At 30.4% G+C, this 27,107-nt stretch overlaps 1 protein-coding gene across 1 annotated transcript in view; it reads right to left on the bottom strand.

Moving 5' to 3' along the window:
* The window catches only part of Sap47 (Synapse-associated protein 47kD), a 41,989-nt gene extending 17,790 nt beyond the window's left edge, over window positions 1-24,199 (bottom strand). Inside the window, exons 1-6 of the mRNA XM_016062785.5 lie at window positions 23,460-24,199; window positions 21,405-21,487; window positions 17,496-17,636; window positions 15,510-15,649; window positions 8,902-8,993; window positions 5,532-5,594 (exon numbers count right to left, since the gene is read on the bottom strand). Coding sequence (XP_015918271.1) covers window positions 5,532-5,594; window positions 8,902-8,993; window positions 15,510-15,649; window positions 17,496-17,636; window positions 21,405-21,487; window positions 23,460-23,823 — 883 coding nt within the window. The 5' untranslated portion in view covers window positions 23,824-24,199. The remainder of the gene's footprint in view (window positions 1-5,531; window positions 5,595-8,901; window positions 8,994-15,509; window positions 15,650-17,495; window positions 17,637-21,404; window positions 21,488-23,459) is intronic.
* Window positions 24,200-27,107: the final 2,908 nt, after the last annotated feature.

Genomic DNA, 27,107 nt, shown 5'->3' with positions numbered 1-27,107 from the left:
TTGATTTGAAAATTGAAAATTATTTTGATAAGAGCGATGAATTAGATAGTGAAATCATACAAAGTCAAGAGTATCAAGATCGAGTAGTGGCTTATAAAGGCAAAATTGAAAGATATTTACTGAAATGCCAGACTACAAGACAGGAAGTAACGGTTAATAGTGGTAGCAATAATTTACAAGAAAATATAACTTATGGAAATATCTCGCACGTTGCTAACGTTAAATTACCTAAATTGGAGATAAACAAATTTTTTGGTGATGCCTGTGAGTGGCACAGTTTCTGGAATAGCTATAACATAGCTATACATAGTAATGAGAGTCTTAAAAAAATTGATAAATTTAATTATCTTAAGATGTATTTAGGGGAGTTGCTTTGAGTGCGATTTCTGGATTCTCATTAACTGAAAGTAATTATGATTCTTCTATTAAGTTGCTTACCGAAAGATTTGGTAGGCAAGATTTAATTATTAGTAGTCATATGAATAAACTTTTATCAATTAATTCTGTAAGAAATTCATATGATATTAAAGCTCTACGTAAGTTCTATGATGAATGTGAAATCCACATTTGCAGTTTGCAATCAATGAATGTAACAAAAGGTAGTTATGGTAATTTACTCTGTCCTGTTATTTTACAAAAGCTACCAGGGGATTTAAATTTAGATTATAATAAAAATAGAAAATCAAGTGTAGATTTTGACATTGATGACCTAATTTCATTTATTAGAAAAGAGGTAGAATGTAAAGAAGCCTCACTTGTGTTGTCTAATAATTCTAAAAAACAAAGTGTTCATTTCGAAACACAGCAACGGTCGGAGAACCATAATAAACATAATTATAATCGAAAGTTCTCATCTTCCTCAGCATTAGTTTCGGCATCTAACAACATATTTTGTTTGTTTTGTAATTCCAAAAATCACGAATCGGAAGATTGTTCTCTGACCATCGAAGAAAAAAAAACAAATGCTAAAAGATCAATTTCACTGTTTCCGGTGCTTAAAGAAATATCACACATCCAAAAAATGTTGGAATAAATGTATTTGCACATTATGTAAGAAACCGCATAGCGAATTAATTTGTGATAAATCAGCAATAAATAATGAGTCGAAAGAGAAAAACGATACTTTGGCATCTGTTACCGCTTCATGTGTTTCGAAACGAAAACAAATTGAAATGATCTATTTACAGACTTCTTTAGCGTATTTGATTTATGGTAATGTAAAGAAGTTGGTTAGAATTTTATTTGACTCTGGTAGCCATCGCAGTTTTTTTAAAACGGGATATTTGTAATGAGTTGAACCCCAGGACCATTAAAACTGAACGGTTGCATGTTTTCAGTTTTGGAGAAAAAATTTCCAAGGGGTGTTCTTATGATTTAGTGGAAGTGAATCTTCAGAACAAAAATGATAAAAAATTAAATGTGTGCATTGAAGCATTTGTAGTAGAAAAAATAACGTGTGGGAAAATAGCCGCACCCCATGAGAGAATTAAACAATAAGCAAGGAAAAATAATATTTTTCTTTCGGATACCGGAGAAATTGCTGATATAGACATTTTGATCTGCGCCAATTTCCTACATGACGTAATCTCTGATACATCTTTGAGGCTGGGAAAAGGGCTCGTTGCAACCGATAGTTTATTTGGTTTTGTGGTTCAAGGGAGATTCATGAATAATTGCCAATTAAGTAGGATTGTAAACAATACTATAATATCTGATGTTGATTATTCTTTGTTTTGGAACCTTGAAGGATTAGGAATAAATACTATGAACGAAGAAAATGTTGATAATAAAAGTGAATTGTTAAAAGGTTTTAATTCTGATTTGCATTTTGAAAATAATAGGTATAGTGTGCGACTTCTCTGGAGACCAAATACAAAACATTTGTTAAATGATAACTTTGAGCTGGCTTCAGAGAGGTTTGACAAATTAAAAAGGAGATTTAAAAATGATAAATCCTTGTTTGAAGAATATAAAAAAGTTATAAAACTTACGAAAATGAAGGGATAATTGAGAAAGTTAAAAACACTGATCCCCAAAATTATAAACAATGTTATTTACCACATAGGGCGGTTATAAGAAACGATAAACTAACTAGCAAATTAAGGATTGTATTTGACGGTTCCGCGCATAAAAAAAATGAATTGTCTCTTAACGACTGTTTGTATATTGGGCCAAATTTATACCCAGATATATATGAACTTATGCTAGCGTTTCGGGAAAACAAGATTGCTTTTATAGGGGACGTTCAACAAACTTTCTTACAAATAGGGATTAATGTAGAAGATCGAGATGTCACAAGATTTCTTTGGTCAGATGACCCCGATAATGATTCGTCAACAGTAATTCATAGATTTTGCCGCGTACTATTTGGTATCAACTGTAGCCCTTTTTTCTTAGCAGCTACTATTAAAGAGCATATTAAAAAGTTTGCAAAATCAAAGCCTCTTGCGTATGAATTACTAAATGAAAGGGTATATGTCGATGACGTCATAGGGGGAAGTGACAGTACAGATACAGCGTTTCAAATAAGTTCTGATTGTGTTGAAATATTTCGGGATGCGGGCATGGTATTGAGAAAGTTTCAAACAAATGATAAAAAATTACGTGAATTATGGAAGAATGCAGGTATAGGTGTTCAGAATGAAAAGGAATCGTTAGGTCAATTAGGCTTTCCATTTAAAGTTTTGGGAGTTTGTTGGGATCCTAAAAAAGATGTATTTTACTTTGAGTCCAAATATCTGTTAAAATTGATAGACACAGGGCAAATAACAAAACGATTTATTTTGAAAATCATTGGGCGTATTTTTGATCCAGTAGGATTTTTGGGACCCTTTACAATGCTTCTAAAATCTCTAGTTCAAAGCATTTGGAAAAGCGGATTGGAGTGGGATCAAGAGCTACCCTTAGATATGGAAAATCAGTGGCGCGAAATATGTAAACAATTCGGTGAACTTAATGATTTGAAAATACCACATTATTATTTTATCGAAGCAGGTAACAAAGAAATTATAAGTGCACAGTTACATATCTTCTCTGATGCCAGCTTAAAGGGTTATGGTACAGTTGCATATATCAGATCAGAAACTAGTGATGGGCATATTTCTACACATTTTGTTTCAGCGAAAAGTAGAATTGCGCCCCTCAAAATGATTACATTACCACGACTTGAGCTACTAGGTGTCCTCCTCTCTGCTAGATTATTTCGAACTATTACTAGAGCCGTAAAAATTCCGTGTGACAGTTTCTTTTGGTGCGATTCCTCTATTGTGTGTTGTTGGATAAAAACTCCTGGCATTCGTTTTAAACAATTTGTGCGTAACCGATTGGAAGAAATTCAAGAGATTACTCAACCTAAGGACTGGTTCCACTGCCCCGGAATTGACAATCCTGCCGATCTTATTAGTAGAGGTGCTTCTATGAGTATATTGAAGAATTCCGACATTTGGTGGAAGGGTCCACCTTGGTTGTCCCTTCCGACCGAAATGTGGCCAGAATTGAAACTCTTCAAAGAAAATGATGAACAAATTGAGTATCGTAAAAATGAAATCACCGTTATGAAATGTGTAGATGGTGAAGAACTTGAGTTAATAAATATCGCTAACTTTAGCAACCTGGAAAAAGTTGTTAGAATCATAGCGTGGGTAGTGCGATATTTGAAGTGTTTAAAGAAAGTTAAGCAGAATATGGACACTTTGACTGCAGAAGAGCTCCGAAATGCTGAAGATATACTAGTAAAGCTTACTCAAGCAAAATTCTTTGAAAGTGAGATACGAGCTCTCCAATCTAGTTTGCCTATTCCAGCTTCTTCTACTATTTTCAATTTAGCTCCTTATCTTGATGAAGAAGGTATCCTGAGAATCACATGAAGATTGGACGAAGGAGATTATTCCTTTGATGAGAAAAAGCCTATAATCATACCAAGACAGTCTAAATTTGCAGAGTTGCTTGTCAAGCGAGAACACGAAAATGTATTTCATTCTGGAGTAGAGAGCATTCTAGTACAAATTCGGAGAAGATTTTGGGTGCCTAAAGGAAGACAATTAGTAAAAAAGGTTGTCTCGAAATGTTCAATTTGTCGCAGATACACAGCCAAGCCTTCCACCCAAATGACCCTTTTGGACAGCTTCCAAAAGATCGAATTAGTGAAACTCCTGCTTTTACCGTATGCGGAATTGATTTTGCCGGACCAATCTACATCAAGGGTGAAAATGGAATAAAGAAATCATATATAGCCTTGTTCACATGTGCAGTCACGAGAGCAATACATCTTGAATTAGTCACAGACATGTCTACTTCGACTTTTCTGCTCGCATTCAGAAGATTTCTCTCTAGAAGAGGTGGTTGTCATACAGTCTACTCCGACAACGCCAAGACTTTTAAATGTACCAATAAAGAGCTTCAGAGATTATTTGATATTTTGGAAAATTCCGAATTCAAAAACTTTCTTGCTGCTAAAAGAATATCCTGGAAATTCATCGTCCAACTTGCCCCTTGGTGGGGAGGATTTTATGAAAGATTGGTAAAAAGTGTCAAAGAGCCTCTAAAGAAAATACTTCAAAAAGCTCTTTTAAATTTTGAAGAGATAACCACTATATTGACTGAAATCGAAACCATCGTTAATCTTTGACCCTTGTCCTACATCACTAACGAAATTGGTGAACCGGAAATTCTTACCCCATCACAATTTTTAACCCTTGGTAAAGAAAAGGCAGAATATCCAGCCCATTTCACAGAAACCATCCATAGAGAATCCACCAAAAAGATTCTTATAAAAAGAAAAGAATACCACGCTACATTATTGGCTAATTTATGGAAGCGCTGGAAAGAGCGCTATTTGTTTAATTTGAGATCTGCACACAACTTTACTTCTCCTAACTTAACAAAATGTTTGAAAGTGGGAGATGTGGTTTTGATGGAGGGCACCACAAAATCAAAACTATTATGGGACATAGGTATTATAACAAAAGTATTTCAAGGGCGTGATGGACTTGTAAGATCTTGCCTTATTCGCAAATCCAACGGCGAATATAAACGCCCAGTACAACTTATTTATCCTTTAGAACTCAATGACAGAAATGAATAATGATAAACTTTAATAGTTTATGTTTTTTTTTTTTTTTCTTTCAAGTGAATATTTGCATCTCATTTCAAATTTTTTACATTTAAATGTTATTTTTTTTAATGTTTATGTTATTTTTGTCTAATTTTTATGTTTAAAATTTTAGTGAACTCAGAGGAGTTCAAGTGGGGAGTGTTGAGGATTTATAATACCAGATGGCGCTGAGCGCAAACAATTTTTTTATTATTTTTTCTTCACTTCTTAAGTTTCAGTTTAGATTCAACCCACTGAACCACAATGAAATAAAATCCTTTTTATTATTACAATTTGTGTAATTATTGTTGAATTCGAGTTATGAACAGTTTTAAACTGTTAAAAATAACATTTCTTTTACATATAAGTAGTAGTTACTTCTGAAATATTATTTTAACATGTAAAAATATTTAACATTTAGATTAACGAAATAAAATACCTTTAATACTATCTTCAGATGAACTCTTTGCTGGAGAAGTAGGTGTGGAATCACCACTACTACCTAAGAGAAAAAAAAGTTACAAATATTTTTCTAAAATGAAGAATAGAAAAATTAGGTAAAAGGAGATTTAATTGTAGTAACGCTCCTTAGTTCCAGAGACATGTTTGAAATACAGATCAAAAAATATTTAGGATTTTTCAGATCTAATTTCTAAGTATAAAAACATCAAACCAGAGCAAGATTGAGTGGAGATTACTCAAAAATATATTTAGAGCCATGCTAGGGGGCCAAAAATTTAGAAATGAAAAACTGGTTTTTGTCATTTTGTGATAAAGTTACAAAAATCCATTCTATATTTTGAGTACAAATTTTGAAGCATAGAATCAAAAAATAATTTTGATCATGTTCAATTTAATACACATCTGAATAATGAGATGCTAAGAAAATTTTTACAAGTTCTCCTCCTAATTCTTTAATTTTATCAATTATCTTTTACTTTAAGTCACAGAAGTTTGGTCTTTCAAACTATCTGCAGTCACTTAAAAAAAACAAAAGTTTCTGGGATACTAAAGATGTCTATAAAATAATTAAGTTTAGTAAAAGGTGAAAAAAAAATTTCCAAGGTCTTGTTTTCTTTCACTGACTTAACATTTTTAAAAGAGTTCTTCGTTTTGATAGGGACTAAAAAATACTGCTGTTGCTGCTTTTAAGTATTTTTTGATTACTACTTTAAATTTTATTTCAATTTAAACTTAACTAAACATTTTTTATATTTGTATGTATATTTTATTTTTCAAAATAATAGGTGTTTTCTCCTTCAAATGTTAACAGTTAAAGAGAAAACTAACCTTCATATATCTTCTTTGCTGATATCGTACCAGCTCCTGACGAAATTCTTCCTAGTATTTTGTGTTGATAAAACAGATCAAGAGGTAGCAAGATGTGTACTCAAACCATCTGGTTTTACCACGCTAGTGGGGTAAAACTGGGTACACATGTTAATTCCAAGGAAACTTAGAAATGCTAGAATTTCAGTGAAAAAGTCGCAGGCATTTCTATTGCCCCCACTACTTTGAATTAATTGCCAATATTGCAATATGTTACAGCAATTGCCATTGAACATGAATTTTGATTTCGCAATCAACTCTTATTTCGAATAAAAATAGGGTACGGGCAAAAACAACAGAAAAAGCAGATTCTATCAAATGGCAGATAAGTCTCATTCCTCATTTATATGAATGCAGGGGTCTGTCTAGGTTTTTCTGAGAGGTACCTATTTTGTGAAAATTTAGACATAATTTGTGAAAAATTAAAAATTATATTAAAAAATCAACACAAAAATATGGTAAATATATGGATTTATTGTTTCCTATGGGATACAAAAATAAAATTTTAAGAAAAAGTAATTTGGGAAACTACCGTTCTTCCTACAGTTGAATTTGTGAAGGTACCGCTAAACGGTAGTAAATTTGCCCTGGACAGACTCCTGGAATGCAATAATTGTTTTTCACCAGCGTTGAAAAGAATATATAATATTATAGGTACTATTACTGCATTTAGAAAGGGGTGAATAGTAATTATTTCCCTTTTGCAGTCTGCTAGTCATCATCACATTAAAAAAATTTAAACATCATAACATCTATGGCAGCAACTGCTAAAAAAAAGAACGACAACAAAATCAAGCAAATCATACTTTTCAAAATGGTGTGTTTATAGATCCATTTGTTGTAAATTAATATTGTATTAAAAATATCTGATTTAAAAAACAATGTTGAAATCAATAGCAATGAATGCCAAGAAAATGTATTGAAAAAGCAATAGAATCATTGCATCAAAAACAGGGTGCATAGCCAAATCTCGCAACAAAAAATAAGCAGCATTAAAGTACTTTTCAAGCACTCAAAAATATTTACTACCACTATAACAAAATGCAAAATAATTTTCAAAAACTTTACAGTAGCATGATAAAATAACTAGTTTCTGACAAAGAGCTCTTTTCTTGATTATATTGGCCACCATAAAAAGATAGAGAGATTCTTCGGTCCGATTTCAGAGGAAGGAAAATTAAGCCTGAAATTAATTAAGAGTATCTTGCAAAATGCATCAGAGTTGCACATGAGAGTGTAAGAATCTCACCAAACCCAGCTCAGTAGTCACTCTCAAGTATTTCTTCATATATGTAACATTTGCGCTATCATAATACGTTACAGACCAATGGCACACTGAAATAGATTGTGGTTAAATGAATTGTGAAAATGCTGACTAGAACAATGTGAAAACCATGCTCTTGCATAATACATACCAAAAATAGACATGGTAAAGAAAAAAAATCTCATTTTCAAAAAGGAAAAATTTAGCACTTTTTAATAACACTCAATGAAAAAAGCACCTTTAAGGGCTTTTAAAAAATGAAAATCAAAAATATGCACCATCAAGCACTTTTTAAAAACGTTACACACCATGAAAAAGTAATGTATCATTCAAATTTCCCATATTGTATGAAATACATTGCGATCGTTAAAAACTATGTTAAAATATAAATACCACATGAATTTACAATACTATCGGCAAAAACTGATCACATCGAAAAGTGATTATTTATATGTGCAATTCAAATTTCATACGTTGTAGTACAATATAAAATTAAAAATACCACAATTTCAAAACCATGAGGAAATGAGAAACATTAACTACTAAAAAAACAGGGGAATCCTCACATTAAAAGTGAATAATCAAATGTGTGATTTAAATTTTGCGTGGCATAATAAAATTGTACTAAAAATATCGAGATTTTAAAAAAAATTTGAAAGTTTACAGCAATAATTGTAAAAAAAAAAAGGATTGAAAGCCTTGTTGATTTAAGACACTGAGGCAAATTCAGTGTGCCAAAAAGTGATTACTTAAATGCGCTACTCGTACTTTGCGTGTCGTAATAGTAGTATTTTAAAAGAAATCACTAGAATATCAAAAATTATAACTAAGAAATGAAAGAAATCAGGATTTTAAAAACCAAGTTAGAATTCATAACATTTGTTACCTTTAACGGTATACAAGAAAGGCAATCTTTTGAAAATGATAATAATTTTTTTTTGTTTTCCAAATGAAAAATTTTTCAACAAGAACACTGTAATGCTCTGCTACAATGTCACTGTGATTCTGCCACAGGGTTCATTACTTACATAAATCTTATTTCACATGAAACCACATAACGCTAATTTAAATACTTGCTAGATTTCATGTGATTATCAAACATCATAAAAAAATAGCACTATTAAATATTATCAGGTACTATAAAATGCAAAATCTCAATAAATTAAATTCAATGAAAATAAAAATTCTAGCTAGGATATTACACAATTAAACTTACTCTTTTGGTGAGTCATTTTGCTGATTCGAGACGATTGTTTGACCAATGATACTCGATAGAAATAATTACGCCAAAAGTTCTCTTCATTGATTCTAATGAAGTATAGGTAAAAATCAACACATTTATAAAAGAATACATAATTTACATAATCTAAAAAATTATTCATATGTACAGTAGAGAACCAATTATCCGGGATGCTCGGGACCATCGCTATCCCGGATATCTGAATTTCCCGGTTTTCTGGATCGACCAAAAAGTGTCGTTAATCGATGTTTTATCGAACCCGAAGTATGTTTTATCGAACCCGAAAAGTGTAATGCATAAAGTAAGAGAAAAAAGAAAGGTACTCCTAACTTTAAAAAGAAAAAAAAATGTTAGAAATATAACATTTAAAAGAATAAAAAAATTTGCAAGTTTAGACAATAAAATAAAGTTTAAAAAATACAAAATTCTCATATTTATTTTTTAAAAATAATTACAATTCCTAAATTAAATAATCTAAACAAAACCAATGATTAAACAACGCAAGATAATTATACGGGGGGAAACGATAAAATAAAAGGAAAACTTATTAATCTAAATAAAAACACTTTAAAATTATCGAACCGAAACGATAGTTAAAAAAGGCACTAGCATAAATATTAAAACCCGGAACAAGGCAAGAACAACGGAATTCAAAAAAAAAAAAAAAAAACCTAATGATAAAATTTATGAATAAAAAGAATTAATTTATTGAGTGCGAAATTTATCGCGAAAAGAAAAAAAATCAAGCGTAGTGGAATCAGAAAAACAAAACTGCAATCTGCTTCATAAAATAATCCTATGTTTAAATTAATAAACAATTCTCCTTTCATTTTATTTTTTGTTGTTGATAAAAACAAGATTTTTAATTACAGCAGATGTGATTCCACACCAAGAAAAACTTGCAATTGATACCGCACTTCCAAAGAATGAGAATTTATTCAAAAGAAAAAGATTTTATTTTTATTAGTCGATGTCAAATAAATATATTTTTCTCTTTTCTTTTTCTGTTCACTGATATGCAAGCAATGCATTTTCCCCACCCCCCTCGTAAATCAAGCAGAAAACGAAACCAGCATGCCACACCCTTGAGTTTGATTGACGGCCTAAAGGAAAAAATAAAGCATTCCTCCCTTCCCTGCCTTCAAGGTCACGGAGGAAATGACGCTTCTCTGGATAAACGGGGGAAAAAAATTTCCCCTTCCTTACATTTTCTTCTACTCAACTTCAAGGATGAGTCCAATTTCCGCTTTTTTCGTTTTAGCTTAAAATCGTTCTAGTTTAAAATGGCGGGAAAATCGAGCAAAATTTCCCCCGGTTTTCTGGTTTCCCGGTTATCTGGATACCGGATAAATGGTTATCTACTGTACTATACTAATAATGGATTAATTCTAATTTATTGGCGAAAAACATACCAATTACGCATAATTTTATAGTCTCAACAAAATTTATTTAATGTAGACTTTAGTTGTAGCCAGTAGCAGCTATACTGCGCCATTGGATAGGAAGGCAAAGAACATATGGTTAAATTAAAACAAAAGGCCTATCCAGGTAGAAAGGATTACCTTTGTGGTGGCAGTAAAAAGAGCCAGGAATCTATGTGTGAAGCACAAATTAACTAGGTCATAATCAGCAGCTTCAACAACAGACAATGTAACACATTGATTTTTCTGTATATTATGAAGTACAGTAGACGCCGCTTAATGTGATCTCGGTTAATGTTATGAAACGTTTAATGTTATCAAAATCGCTTAGTCCCGTCCGCTTAGATCAAAATACATTGAAAAATCCTCGTTTATTGTAATCAAATGTTCGTTTATTGTTATCAGTTTAGAGGTACATTTTATTTTCCTGAAATCAATAAAAACAAGGAAAACTTTTTTTTGTGTTTTGTGAAGTGTTTCCTGAAACTTACCAAAAGTGCAAACGGGGCTCGTATATTATCTTTTAAACACGTGTTATTATGAGGGGGGGGGGTATTTTGCCATTTTCGGTAAAGCATTGTAAAATTCCGTAGCACTGTGCGATTTCAAATTCCCGGAAATCCTAAATAAAGAGAAAAGAAGACCTGCCACTAACGAGTCAATGTTTGTCACGAGCCCCTTTTTAGAAGAACTAAACAATGCGACAGATGATATGTCCCAGCCACTATGGGAAGGGGGTAAGGGGTGACCTTCAAAAGAGAACATTGTTTCGGGTATGCCACTTGACCTTGGCAGTCTAGTGCGACTTAAATTAACAACAACAACATAATCATATCTTGAAGGATGGGGACAAAACAAAACAAAACAAAAAGATTAAAATCAAAGTCGTTAGTCCCGCAGTGGACTGATCACCGAAGTCAAGCATCACTGGCTGCGGTTAGTGTGCGGGTGGTTAACCACTTGGATCAGTCTGCGTAGGGACCAAGGGTGTGCAGTATTGGTCCTCGTTAAACTGTGCTACCGTAAAGTGCTCGACTTCGCGCGCAGGTCGTCGGGCTACCGAAGCGGGGGTGCCATCCCTTCCGCAGAGGATCAAAATTGTGATGGCATGTCTTCGGATCATCCTCCGGGATATTTCCCAGACCGTCGCCAATAGCCCATTGTGCAGCTCTAGTGCGACGTAAAGTAACAACAACAACGACATTTTAAATCGTTACGATAAATTGCCAAAAATGAGCCAAAGGAATGCTGCTGTTCAATTGAAAGTTTCGCAGTCGCTTTTGTGCAAAATTTTAAAAAATCGTGAAGATATCGAAAAAAAGTGCACTTTGAACGAAAATCTGAATTGTAAAAGAAATCGAGATGGAAAAGACAAAGAGGTTGAATCTGCATTAAAACTCTGGTTCACAAACGTTCGTGAGAGGGACGCTCGTGTTAATGGTCCGATTTTGCGCCAAAAAGCTGAAGATTTAGCTGCAAAATTGGGTAAAGGAAACTTCGTAGCCACAGAAGGATGGTTCCACCGCTGGAAAAAGAGGCAGAACATACTCTTCCGAAGGACACATGGTGAACAAAAAGATGCCGATAATGCAGCCGCAGATCAGTGGATTAAAGAAGAATGGCCTAAACTTATTGCCATATATTCACATGAAGATGTATATAACGCAGATGAAACTGGCCTATATTTTCGTGCGTTGCCTGAACACACCTATATGTTTCAGAAGGAAAGTACGCAAGGGTGTAAAACCTCCAAGGAACGCCTAACTGTGCTATGTTGCGCTAGTATGACCGGCACTAAAGAAAAACTTTTAGTGATTGGAAAAAGTAAGAAGCCCCGCTGTTTCAAAGGTGTGAAAAATCTGCCCGTCGATTATTTTGCCAACAAAACGGCGTGGATGACTACCACCATCTTTAACGAATGGCTGTTGAAATGGGACAAGCGACTAAAATGGAACATACTTCTGCTCATAGACAACTGCACTGTGCATGATGTAACTGTTTCATTAAGAAAGATAAATATCGTGTTCTTACCACCAAACACCACTTCTTTAATTCAACCGTGTGACCAGGGAATTATCCGCACCTTGAAGGCATATTACAGAAAGGAAATGCGTTCAAGGAACTTAGAAAATATGGAAGACCAAGACACTGAAGATCTTAATGCGAACGATCTAGCCAAAAATACAAATGTTTTGGATGTCATACATTTGTTAACAATGTCATGGAATAATGTCTCGGAAAAAACAATTTGAAATTGTTTTAGTCATGGAGGATTTTGTCAACCAGAGGACAACAATGCTGCTGTAATGAAAGAAATGGAAGACGTTTTCAATCCCCCGCCCGATATGAATGCTGAGGATTTTGAAGCATGGATGGAGATCGACGAGAAGGTTGAGACTTCTACTTCGTTAACTGATGAGGACATTTGCGAAGCCGTATGTGTCAAAGATCCAGCTTCGTCACAAGATTCTGATGCCGATGATGAACCCGAAAGTGCTATCGAGGACAAAATTCTGACGCCTGCTCAGATGAGGGAGGCACTTCAAGTCTTACGGCTAGGTGTGCAAAACAAAGCCGACGCAGAACACTTTCATAAACATTATGATTATGAGCGATTCGTAAATGACTTGCTTCGAAAGAATGCTAAACAATCGACAATTGATGATTTCTTTTTCAGTTAATAATTAACCTTTTGTATTGTTTTCTGCAGTTCATCATTAAATATGCAAGTATACTAATTCTTTTTCTTTAGTGTACATTAATTTCTATTAAATACTTTAGAGTCTTACAGCAACAACTCCTAATTTAATATAATTTTTATTTTAATACGTCTGTAAAAAAATCATTTTTTAGATTAATTTTTTTTTGTTTATTGTAATCAATCGGTTATTGTTATCAAATCATGTTCGTCCCGATGTGATCACATTAAGCGGCGTCTACTGTACAAAAATTTGAACATTGAATCATACAGACTTTTCAATTTAAAAGAAGTATTAAAATCAAAGTAAGGAAATGCACAAGGATCTAAATTTGTCAAGTGAGCCCCTAAAATATCAAGTAAAATAAAATGTGTTTGTTTAATAAGATTTAATTTTTAATTTAATAAGATTATTATTAATACATTAAAAATTTCTTTTGATCAGCGCAATGTACAATGGAAAAAAATTTTCTGATTTTTTTCAAATACATAACTTTGTTATAACTATGAATTAATAAAAAGTGTCCACCTCCAGATAAATTTATTAACTTGCATCTTTTGATAAACATTTTTTTTCGTAATATTAAAAAAAATATTAACAGTGCAAATTTCATTATTTACACCCACAAAGCTAGTGTGGTTTATAGAATTGCGTTGTATAGATCTTTTACTACACAAGTTTAAATAAGTGTATTTGTTAAATCTCATAATAATTTATAATATTAATGTTTGTGAATGTTTTGAAATGTTTGTGAATACCTGAAATTTTCAATTTATTTTTAAGATATTACTATAACTAAGCCAGAACTTTTAACTTTTTACATTATTTGCGATTAAATTTCAAAAGCTGCACAAACTGAAATTAATTAATTTCTTTCTTATTAGCTCTAATGTTGTAGAAAATTTCAATTTCTTTCGGCTAAAAATAAACACTTAAGAGCATTTTTTTTTTTTTTTAAGTATTGTAATGAAAAATTATTTTAAAGCATTTTAAGATTGATCTATTTCAGACTAATGTTGGCATATTCAGTAGGAAAGTTTAAAGATAAGTTAAATGATCTATATAACATAAAACGAAAAGCCCCAAGTTTTTCGGTCTGCGCCATTAAGAACTTAAATTTGAAACAAAAAGGTCAAACTTTTGCCTAATATTGTATGTCTAAAAGCCACTAAAAGTAATTCAATAACACATTTTAGAGAATCAGAATATAGAACTTCTCTAAAGTTAAAAGCAATTTCGTCTTTCAGATCAAACCACTCTAAAACAGGAAGTTATAAGATTTTATTCCTAACACAGATAATTATAATTCTGTTTTGCAAATCTAAGTTTGAAAATTTTCTTTTAATTAATTTTCATAAAATTAGTATTACTCTTAAGAAAACAAAAAATATTTTAAAATTGATTTTTAGGAATTATACACTTTACATAGGCAATTTTTTTTCCTTAAATGCACTTTTTTAAAAAAACTAGTCAGCTACGAAAATTTCAATATGATAAATTTATACAATATCATAATTTTTTAAAGTGGTCTATAAAATTGACTAATTGTTAACAGTTTTAATTTTAAAAAAAATTAAAAAGATTTCAGACATTAATTTTTTTAAATTATTATCGAAATTCAAAAATATATGAATTACAAAACTTTCAAACTTCACAAATTTTATCCCACATACCAATAAAAATTAAAACAAGAAAATTTATAAAATATAATGGTTGAAAAAAAAACATTTTCTGCATTTTTTTTTCAACCATTCTGGTCATTAGTTCAGGAATTTTGTACAAATTTTTAGTAATTCCAGACAAGTTTTTAAAATCTCAAAACAAATCTATCACTCTAAAAATTGCAACAGTATAAACTTAAAATGACTCTACAATATTACTTCAGTATTACCTCCAATTAAACACGTTTAAAAGTGATAACTCAAATGTATTTTTCATAATACTATTAAAAACTACTTAAAAAATTTCTTGATTACAGGCAAAAAAATAATTGATAAGACCACGTCAATATATGATTAAATCAGGGTTCAAAAGTGATTAGGTAACCGAATGCAGGTTTTGAAATTTGAGTATACAATAATTAAGTTTCTATCTAAAATATTGGGATTTTAAAAATCATGTTAAAATATGTAGAAATAATTGCCAAAAAAAAAAAAAAAAAAAGAATACCATTTAAAAAGGGAAGATTCAATAGAGTGATTTAAAATTCGTGAGTTACAATATTATATTAAAACATAAACAAGAAACTGCTGGAAAAAATAGAATAACTATGAGTTTTCACATTGAAAAAGAATAAATTTTTGGGGGGCCCACAACTTTGACATCTTTAAAGGTTTAAGTAAAATATCTTAAATCAGGAAATTGTTAACATCTAAAGTTTCTAAACATCTAAGTAGTCCAGAGGTTTAGAGATTATACTGCATTTAACAAATGGGAGTTGACTTGATAGGATATTATAACTTACAGTTTTGGAACAATTTCAAATCTCATTTTCTCCAATGTTGGATCTTCTTTTAGCATGGTTTTAGCAATAGGATACATGCTATCAAAGTCAAAATCAAACATAACACCAGTTGGAGGACTCCTAAGAAAATTTCGTTTATCCTGGAGAAAAAAAAGCATATCTAACAGCTCCATTTCAAATAAAGCAAATAATTACAGTTCAATTAATCACTTTGTTTAAAAAATTTATAAAATTTATTCATATAAATTTGAAAGTTACGAGCGTTATCAATATAACTGAATGTGGGGTACAACCACTACCATGAATTTTTTTTATGAAAATTAATATGCTACTTAATTGCCAAAATCCGAAGTTCATATAAAAAAAAATGAACAAATTTATTCGATTAAAAGCAGAAATAAAACTCTCAGTTAAACACAGAGGTATGTAATGAGTGATTAAGATGATAGAAAGAATAATCTAAAACTTTAGCTGCCACACAACATACAGAGCTACTAACATGAACATTATAACTGACCAATAAAAAGGTTTTTCCAATGAAAAACAATAACTTTATAACCTTTTGCAGTTTTTGTTCAATAAAAAATCACCTGAGAAGAAAATTTTAAAACAAACATTGCAAACAATGTACTAATGTACATTAATATACAAAAATGGTACTGACAACAATGCTTAGAAAATGCTTAATAAGATTGCTTCATAAGACTGATACAAGCAAAAATGTTTTTGGGCAGTTCAAAGCAGAAATAGTTAACAAAATTACCATCATAAAACCTTTAACCTTCTCTGAATTGCATTTTAAAGGCGTAATGTGTCAATTCGATGTATGAGATTAGTTAATGGGATTTTGCTGGATCTTTACTTGTGATTTTTAATATTCTGCTATTTTAACACAGTATTACAACTCGGGAAATTAGATACTATTTTAATTTTTCTTTTTCTGTTACTTAAAAAGTAATTTCGTATCTTAGTAAAATCAACACCTTTCGAAAAGAATAAAAAAAATTAGATCTGTAAATTTATATTAAATGTGGTCCCCTTTGCAAAAAAATAATTCAAACCATGAGTATATTTTAGTCCCATAAACAAATGCAAATTTAACAACACTCACCCAACCTATTCTTTTTGTTGTCACATGATTTAAAAATCACACATCGGGATTTGTATTTAAGCATTTTAAAAATCAGCAGTTTTGACTTTTCTCGAAATTTAAAAGTCACACATCATAATTCGTATTTACAAGATCTTAAAATTGCACATTGCATTTCGTATTAACATTTCCATCGCGATTTGCATTCATGAGATTTAAAATCAAATATCGCAATTAGACTTGTAACTTTATTTCTAACCTTATTTGCAAAACTGAACTATTGAAAGTTACAGAAGAGAAAATTGAATTTAGCATTTCAATGATTCAAAAGTCAATCGATGCACATAAAAAAATAACATTTTCTAATCATAATGTTCTTTAAACATTTTGTTAAATGCACAAGAAATTTAAAACTTTTATGATCGAATAATTTTTGTGTTATGAGAATAAGAGTGAAAAAATTTTAAAATTTTTTAACTGGGATAACTATTTTTCTTTATTACAGAAGTAATATTTAAGTTTACAATGTGTGGTAAATTGCACCATACATTACAAATTATATCAATAACAGGAAAAAAATGAGATTTAAATTTACATTAAAATGAATCTGCACAATATAATATCAATATTATTAATTTTGGATTCTTAAAAACACACTTGAAAAAAAATGATGGGAGAAAAAATTTAAAGTATTTCATTCATTTTAATTTAAATTAATAAAAATTCATTCTAATTTCGTTAAAAAAAAAATTTGTTTGAACCCGCCTAGACAAGTCTGGCGCCATCCTTGTTAAAAGTTGAAAAATTATCAATCTAAATTTTTCAACTTATTTACAAATACAATAAGAAGAATAACTCAAAAGAGAAAAACATTATATGTATAAATATGAACTTACTGCTGACAAAGATAAAACTTGCTCTTTTACACTTTCTTCGTTATCTGTACCAACCCAAGGAGGAGGAGATTCATTTTTGGCATCAGCATTTTTACTAGTAACAAATGCTTCTTGTTCCTTATTGAAATCTCCTAAAATACTCTATAAATTGATATAAAAAATCAATACATTTCAAAACATATATAATTAAAAAAGTTCTTTACACTAGGTGTTTAATAATATCTATTATCGTTATCATGAGACAAATAAAGTCATTAGAACTTAACTATACAATATTTGATTATGTACAAAGATAAACATTATCAAAATCTGATCAACAAGATAATAATTAAAAAGAACAGGATAATGATTGTCACTAATAAATTTAAAATTTCAATATCATTTTAATTTCAACTTCGTCTTAAGGATACATTAATCTTTTGAAATTCTTATCAGTAGGTTATTAGTAAGTCACATTTAACAAAAAAATTTTGTTGGGGCCTTATGTTGGGAGGGTTGACAACCCCCCCCCCCAACAAAAGGCCCCCATTAATAAAAAAAAGCATTGTCTTTCACAAAAATTTGCATTACTTTTACAGAAACCACAAAATACATAAAGTTTTTAATTTCATCATTAAAAAAGTCTTATTTTCAAAGAGATAGTTTAACTTAAAAATTACTCTGCAGATAAATTAACATTCTATAAATCAGTTTCAAAATTAGTGTAATACTTCAAAAATGTTGCGTTTTATAATAATAATGCATTAAAAATTTGAGATTTTTAAAAACGTTGAAATGGCAATAAAACGATAAGTAGTTAAAATAACTGCCAAAAATGCGATTGGAGTTTAATGTGGATTAAAGATGAAATCTTTGCCAATTGAGTACGTAAGAAAGTGATAACTAAGATATGAAATTTGCTAGCTATAACATTTTATTGAAAGTATCAGAAATAAAAACATGTGGAAATGGCAACAAAAAAAAAATTAACACAAACAGCTACTGAAAAAATGATCCTGAAAGGATGTTGATTTATAATAGTTGCAAATTGAGCCTGCTTGTCAAAATGAGACACCTTAAATTTGAAATAGCATAGTATGAATAATATCAGAATAAGAAAAAATTAGAAATGAGCAAGAAAACGATCGAAAAAAGACGTGGGTCGAAAACAAAATTGTCATGAACCGAATTCAAAATTGCACAGCGTAATAATATATTTTAAAAAAAATCACAATTTGAAAAGAGCTGAAAAATGATAAATAACCACGAAAATCTATCAGCTAACCACTTGAAATTACAATTCATTGTCACGTATCGAATGCATCAAAAAGTAATTACGTAAAATCAAAATACACAAAATCAAAATCATCTTAACAACCGACATTTTTTTAACATTAAAGATATTATTCAGATATTTTGTATGCAATAAAATTTTATAAAAAATATTGGAATTTGAAAAACCATGTGAAAGAGCCAGAATTTAATGCATCAAAAAGTGATTAGTCAAATTTGAACAACACACATTTTAACAAACAATATTTTTTAGAGATTATGGATATTATTTCAATAGCTTGTATACAATAACATCGTATAAAAAAAAACGGAATTTGAAAAACCATGTGAAATGGGCTGAAAAAATTATAAATAACGTCCAAAAAACTATCATCAATAGGTATGACATTTCAATGGGATTGTCATGAATCAAATGCTTTAAAAAAATGTTAGCTCAAATTCGAAATTCCATATTGTAATAATCAATTAAATATATTAGAATTTTAAAAACCATAGGAAACTACAGAAAAAAAACAATTAAATATTGCTGAAAAAATGATTAAAAACTTAATTTTAATATGATTTTTATAACCAAAATTTTTTAACACTATTTTATTATATGCAGTGAATTTTGAATTTTAAGAATCACTTTTAGATGCTTTCGATTTGTGACAATTTTATTGTAAATCTAAGTGGATCTATTGATGGCACATCCGACAACTATTACTATAGATTGCCATGTGATTTTCAAAAATCTCAGGGTTCTTTTTTTTTCAACATGATACTATAATACACGAATTTCAAATAGAGCAATTCGATTATCACTTTTTGACACATTCTAGATACAATTTAAACAGAAATGCAAAAAATGCAGAATTCTTTGGTGATTGTTAGAAGTTAACAGTTATGTCAGTTTGGTGTTTGTCATGTGAGTTCAGAAAAGAATACGAGAGGTTTCTTTTACAAATTGAAATTCTATATTAGCGAAACGTCGAATTTTGCTTCTGTAATATCCAAGTATTTTTTATCACAAAACGGCACTCAATGTGATATTACACACATTTGAGTAATCACAAAATTGGGAGGGAAAATTTAATGTATGGATTTATAAAAATGCTGAAGATTTGAGTCTCTGAGTAGAATGACGTAAAACAGAGCGAAAGTTTTAAAAGAGTCAGCAAAATGCAGAAGAGATGACAGCTATGAAATACTTATATATCAAATTTTAACTCCAAACTATCAATTTTTAAACAAAACAAATTGATTATCTAATACTTTCAATTTTTTCTTACATTTTATAAGAAAGCTAGATTGTGAAATAATAATAATAACTAAGTTCAAATGAACTGATGCAAATTGCCTTTTAAACTTCATGTTAAATTAACATTAAAAGTAAATCAAAATAAATTAACTCGTTTAAATCATTTATCATAGCGCATATTACAATTTTGTTGTAATATCACATACTAGATATTTCTCTTGCTATTGTCTCTTGAATAGAAATAGCTAGGAAGCCTCCAGTACATGATAAAGCTAAATAACATAAATTGATTACTATTTGTCTAAGATAGGTACTCTGCCAGGCATTCATCTGGAGCTGTGGCGGTGACTATGGTAACGAGGAATGATTATTTTAAGTAGGGGTGCGCGGTCCCTCTTTAGGACTGGTTTCGGCGAGAGAAAAGGAGAATCTTCATTGAAGCTACCCTCCCTAAAATGCCCTCTTCTTGTTTCCATAGCACCAGACTGTCGCACACTCAGTGGCAATCAGAGTACCTATCTTAGACAAACAGTATTCATTTTGTTAACAAATTGTTTATTCATATACAATTATCCATCACTTGTTTAAGGAAAGAAAAAAATCTTTGCCAAATAATATGCATCAAAAATTCATTCCATAAAAGCCACCAATTGCATCCTGAATTATATAGTTTATAGTTACAATAAGCTGACAGAAAGCTCTTGCTTCACTGGCTCTCTTTTCTGCAGTCTATTACCCTATAAAATTAAGCTAATGGCTTTATTGGTGTTATTCATGCAAACCAAAAATGAATCAACTAAAAATACCAAAGTTCAATTAACTATAAAACTTGATAAAAATGCCAAAAAATAATATACCTTGAAATATTCAGGTCCCGCGCTAAGGATTTCAAGTAATTAGCCGAATATCAAAAATATTTGCCAATTTTCGAAAGTCTTCGCCAAATGCAAATCTTAACAATTTTTTAAGATTAATTTTTTAACATAGAAAACTATTCTTTCATTTTATCGTAATTTTGAGGATCGAGTTAAATATATTTTTTTCATTCCAGTGGAAAAAATCCTTTGCCAAAACACAATTTTATTCGCCAAATTTACGATTTTATTGCATTTGACGAGGTGGCGAATGCTTAAGGCGAACTCCCTGAATATCGTGAAAAATTATGCTTTCATTTGCTAAGTATAATAATTATCATGATAAATTATTTTTTATTAAATTAATCAATCTGATAGCTCAAAATACATTTTTACACAAGTGTAACACATTTAACACTTTTCTTTTGGTTGGTACAACTGAAGCACCAGAAAAAGTATTTTTAGAATAAGTGTTTCAAATAAAAGTTTAATTAAATAATGCAAAAAGAAAAAAACACATAAAACTACAACAATAAGACTTACATTTTCTTCCACAGTAGTTTTTAATTGTTTAGCAGTTTCAGTTAGAGTGCGGCCAGTTTTGTTTGCAATGCCATATAAGAAACCTATAAATTAAATAATTAATAACAAATTAGAAAGAAAGAAAACCGATAACAAAAACCGAGAAATAAAACCAATAATAAAAAGGACATTATTGAATTGATACAATATATTTTTTCTTGTCAAAATTGACATAATTCATGCAATAAATTTTAGCAAATGTTAGTACAGTACAGAACCATTTATCCAGTATCCAGAAAAACGGGAAAATTTCTCCTTATTGAAAACTTCAATATTTCTTCTGTGACCTTCAAGACCTTTAGGTTAAGAGGGGACAAGGAAAGGACAAATGTTTTATTTTCTGCTGTGTGTTCGAAAGAATCGTTGCTTTTATGATAAGATGCCCTCAATCAAACATAAAGGAGTTGCATGCTGATTTCGTTTTCTGGGGAAATGCATTGCACACGCATATCAGTAAATAGAAGATGAAAGAGAAATAAAAAGAACAATATATCCATAAGATACTTTACCAAGAAAAAGTAAAAAAGGTGAAATGGGATTACAAATTATTAATTAGAATATGAAAACGATTAAAATATGCCTATTTTTTATTCAATAATAAACTATGAATATAGTTAAGCTAAATTTAGTCATTTAAAAAATAATCGGAAGAATTTAGTAAATTATAACTCAAATAATTGGCAGTGCAAGTGGGGAAAAAATACAATAATCATCAAGATTTGCCTGGACTAATACTACTAAAATTCATAATTCAACAAATTAAGATGAATAAATTATTATTATTGGTACAAATTAAATTATTCCAAAGAGAGTTACAAAACATCTGCTTGAATCCAAATTTGAGTAGTCAGTTTTTTTTTAATACATTATTTTAATGCAAAGCAGATTAAATAAGAAAAAAATTGGTGGCATTTAATTAAAACGCAAGTTATATTTAATACAAGTATAAGTTTTGCACTTCTTATAAGAACATTAACAGACATTAAGAACATTATAAGAGATTTTTCTCAAAAATTTTTTAACTTGAAAATTTAAACATATTTTTACATAAATTATATTAAACATATAAATAACAAATGAACAAAAGATATTTGTTAAATTGTAAAGCATACACAGCATGTAGTAGCAAAGTTTTTTTTTCTTTACAAAAGGGTTTGTATCGTATTTTTCTTTTTGTTACAATCAAATTTTCTTTGCGCAGTTAATTTCGAAATGTTTGATAATTATCAAGAAATGCGTATATTTTCTAGACATCAAGCACAATAATTAGGAAGCCTAAAAAATTAGAAAAAGAAAAAACAGTCTGTTCATATGCCAGACCATGTGAAAAAGTAAAAATTTTCTATTAAATGAACCATATTATTCTTTGTTGAATTTAAAATATTTGAACTCATGATAATACCCACCTATTTTTTGTGCACTTTTATATTCACATTAACTTCTCAGGGGTCTGTCCAGGCCGAATTTACTACCGTTTAGCGGTACCTTCACAAATTCAACTTAAGGAAAAACGGTAGCTTCACAAATTCAACTTTAGGAAAAACGGTAGTTTCATAAAATACTTTTTCTTTAAATTTTATTTGTGTATCCCTTGAGAAATGATAAATCCATATTTTTGTGTTGATTTTTTAATATGAATTTCAATTTTTCACAAATTATGTCTAAATTTTCACAAAATAGGTACTTCTCAGAAAAACCTAGACAAACCCCTGCTTCTGATCATCATAGTTAGAATGATTTAAAAATACAGCAGAAAATACACAACTATATCTCAGTAAACAGAGACTTTTTAGAATTACAACTATATTATAAATTATTAAATAATTATGTTTATATTCACCTGAGTAAAATAATTTTGATAAGGTTCAATTTGGTATATATTTATGTTCAACTAAGTAAAATATTAAGATTCAACTTCGTAATAATTATGTTTATTTACAATCTGAAAATAGCTAGGTATATATATAAATTTTATAATGAGTTAAATATATAATCTAAATGGTTTTAAGGACTGACTTCCAAATGATTTAGCAGATTCTACAGCTTTATTGGAGACATCTTTTAAATCGCCTGCAGAAATGCCCACTTTGACACCGCTCTTTTCTGGATCTTCATTTCCTTCAGAATTGCGATCAGATTCTTTGGATATAGGACTAGTACTATGTTCGGAAATAACCCCTTCGCTTTCAGAAGAAGCTTCTCTATCTGAGTTGCCTTGTTGTGTTTCTAGACTTAAAGATGACACGGGTTTCTCACTTCTAAGTCCAGCAGCAAAATCGTCAGAACTTTCGGCTTTAACTTCGCCTTGATTTTCAGATGCTTCTTCTTTTTGAGTTAATATTTCTTTAGCTTTCGAACTAACTTTCCATAATAAATCCATCGCGCACTTTAAGCGCAGGATTATAATTAAAAAAGAATATATTTACCGTGAATTAAAACTTATTTATATCTAAGCAATACAGCTAATATTAAATCTGAGAAATAAATAAAAAGAAAATTGCATTAGTATTTATAAACAAAGACTACGAATTATGAAACTGCAATAACTGCTTCTCACTGTATTTGTCTACTTCTAGTTCTGATCTCTAAATATAAAGATGCCATCTTATTTCCACAAAATTTTGCAACTTTCTGAGGAAAAACAATAATGTCATGGTGGCCAAGAGCCAAAGACCTCATTCCAGTTTGATGCGTCAACTTTGGTCTAAGGCTGGGATTCAACTGAAACTTTATTGTCCCGCAGTGGACAGATCGTTGAGACAGAGCTCCCAGCAGATCACAGAAGTCAAGCATCACTAGCTGCGGTCAGTGTGCAGGTGGGTGACCACTTGGATCAGTCTGCGTAGAGACCGAGAGTGTGCGGTATTGCTTCTCGCTAAACTGTTCTACCGTAAAGTGCTCAACTTCGCTTGCAGATCGTCGGACTACCGAAACAGGGGTGCCATCCCCTCTGCAGAGGATCAAAATTGTGATAACATGTCTTCGGATCATCCTCAGGGATGTTTCCCAGACCGTCGCCAACAGCCCATTGTGCAGCTCTAGTGCGACATAAATGAACTACTACTACTTATTTTAAAATTGGAGATCGAAATGGGCTACAGGTGGTATTTAAATCATTTAGGAAACGGTACTTTTACTTGCTTTACTTCTGGTTAAAAAGTGTACAACTGCTTACTGCAGCTTACTCTGAAAGGCGATATTTTTAAACCAATAATTTTGCTTTTATAAAAAAAATAAGTTCTATAATTTATGTTGCTGTTGTTGTTGTAGTTTATTAAAGTCACACTAGAGCTACACAATGGACTATTGGCGACAGTTGAAGAAGCATCCTTGAGGATGATCCAAAGACATGCTATCGCAATTTTATCCTCTGCAGAGGGACTGGCATCCCCGCTTCAGTTGCCCAACTGTCAGCACGGGAAGTCAAGCACTTTAGGGTAGAAAAATTTAATGAGGACCAATACCGCATACCCTCGGTCCCTACGCAGACTGATCCAAGTGGTCACACCCGCACACTGACAGCAGTCACTATAATTTGTGAGCTCAAATCTGTTGTATGTCAAAAGATATTAAGTAAATCTGGTGAGTTTAAAGTGAAAATTTGTTTAAGTTATTTATTGGTGGGTACTTTATTTACGTCGCACTAAAGCTACACAATGGGCTGTTGGAGACGGTCTGGGAAAAATCTCTGAGGATGATCTGAAGATGCGTCATCCTCTGCAGAGGGACTGACTTCCCTGCTAATAAGCTATTTCCCTGATAGCAAAATAAGGTTTGTTTTCACTCAGCGCAAACCTTTTAATGTAAACCTAAGATGGTTTTTAATCCGGTTTACGTGTAAACCTTCTAACCTTAAAACGAGATCTGTGACAATCTGCTCTATTCTGCGCACATTATCCTAATCCAAAACCTTGGAAAACAACCTTCGATATTAAAACATTAAATCGAGGTTGTCTTAGGGTTTTCAAGCGTGAAGGTGAAAATAGTCTTAAATCTAGATAATTATAAAGTTTCTTTTCGCAACGTCTTGTATGCTCAGCTAAAATCCACCTTGTCATGAAATTTTAATGGACAATGTAATTCTGATCACTGTGACGTCAGCTAAAACGTCATTATGAACCTAATTGGTTATTTTACCTAAGTGGCAATGCTTTTAAAAGGACTTTAAAAAATAATTTTTAACATTTTTACGATGAAGGATTTGAAACTGCAATATTTTTGCTTTATTGAGAAAAGGTTTTTAGTATATAAACATTTTCGTGACAATAAAAATTAAATTCCGACAAAAGGCTACCGTAAGGTCACATGCTTCTTGGGTTATTTACTTAGCAATACAGAAATACTAAATAAAATTATATTAGCGAATTCTGATACCATTCATTTTTCTTCTTTTTACTCCAACCATATATCTTATGTTCAGCTGATTTTTTTGAATATTTAAAATTTATTTAAGAAATAATACTATATCACAACTTTTATTGATATTTTTTTCTTTTTTTCAAACAATGGGTTTTCTGATGAATTTAATATCATTAATAATTTTCAAGTCTTTAATTTTAAAATGCATTCTTATTATTTTTGAGAAATGAGCTTATTTTATCAAAATCTCAATTGAATTTGAGTTTGCAAAACATATTTTGTAAAAGTTGAAACTTAAGCAATTTGTAATTTCTCAATTATCATTCATTATTTATATTCTGATATTGTATAATAAAACAAAAAAAAAACTAATTGCAAAGTTAAATTTACATTTGAATTGAGTTGAGAATTTACCGTTACTTTTTTTTCTTTTAAAAATAATTCCTAATTAAAATTCGAATAAAATCTCCTTTAATTTTTTTGTATGCCATTCATTTCCAAAAATATAAAAATAAAATTATACCTCGAATTTTTAAATTGTTATTATTTGCAATAATTGAGACAATAAAGAAAATTTAAAAATGAAAATTACGCAATTTTAGAGAATAGAATTTTTAGTAAAATACCAATTTTAAACAAAATTAGTCAAATAGTTCTCTAGAAGTCGAATTCCAAACATATGTCTTTGAGTAATGAGGTTATGATTGAGATCTGGTACGTGAAAATCTGATCATTAGAGAAAAAGTTATTCAGATTATTTAAATTTTTTTCTTTATTTTTTGTGAACTGTAAGTAACAGAATCCATTTAGTTTTACAATTTATGCATTGTGATAAAAATAATCAATTGCCTACAATCCTGATTACAAACTAATGAAGCTCATTTGAAATTATAATTAAAACTAATCGTGCTGTAATCGTATTTGAGAATTATAATTTCTTGTAGTCTTACTTTTCATGAAAAAATAATATTTGAAAGTTTTCCGGTAATTCAAAAGTGTAATCAGAAAATTTAATCGAAACTTATGAATTCATTCATTAATCACCAGGCTATAATTTGCATAAGAAATGAGGGCTGAAATCATATTTGAATAATCATTCAAAGCAAAATTTGACTAAATTTAGCCAAAACTAAAATTCTCTCAAATAACGCTCATTTCTGGAATGAAACAACCTTGATACCACATGGTCGATATTTTAATTATTCATCTAATCAATTAAAAGGACATAAAAAATATATGCGTCGCCTTTATCAAAGTAAAAATGTCGTTTTCGAGGTGGAATTTATCTTGCACTTAAAAATGTAA

Source organism: Parasteatoda tepidariorum, chromosome 12 (genome assembly GCF_982258835.1).
Source record: "Parasteatoda tepidariorum strain Cologne lab strain chromosome 12, Ptep-v5.0, whole genome shotgun sequence".
In the NCBI taxonomy this organism is placed as follows: Eukaryota; Metazoa; Arthropoda; class Arachnida; order Araneae; family Theridiidae; genus Parasteatoda; species Parasteatoda tepidariorum.
Note: the sequence above shows the minus strand (reverse complement) of the source record. Positions and strands in the feature narration are given on the sequence as shown.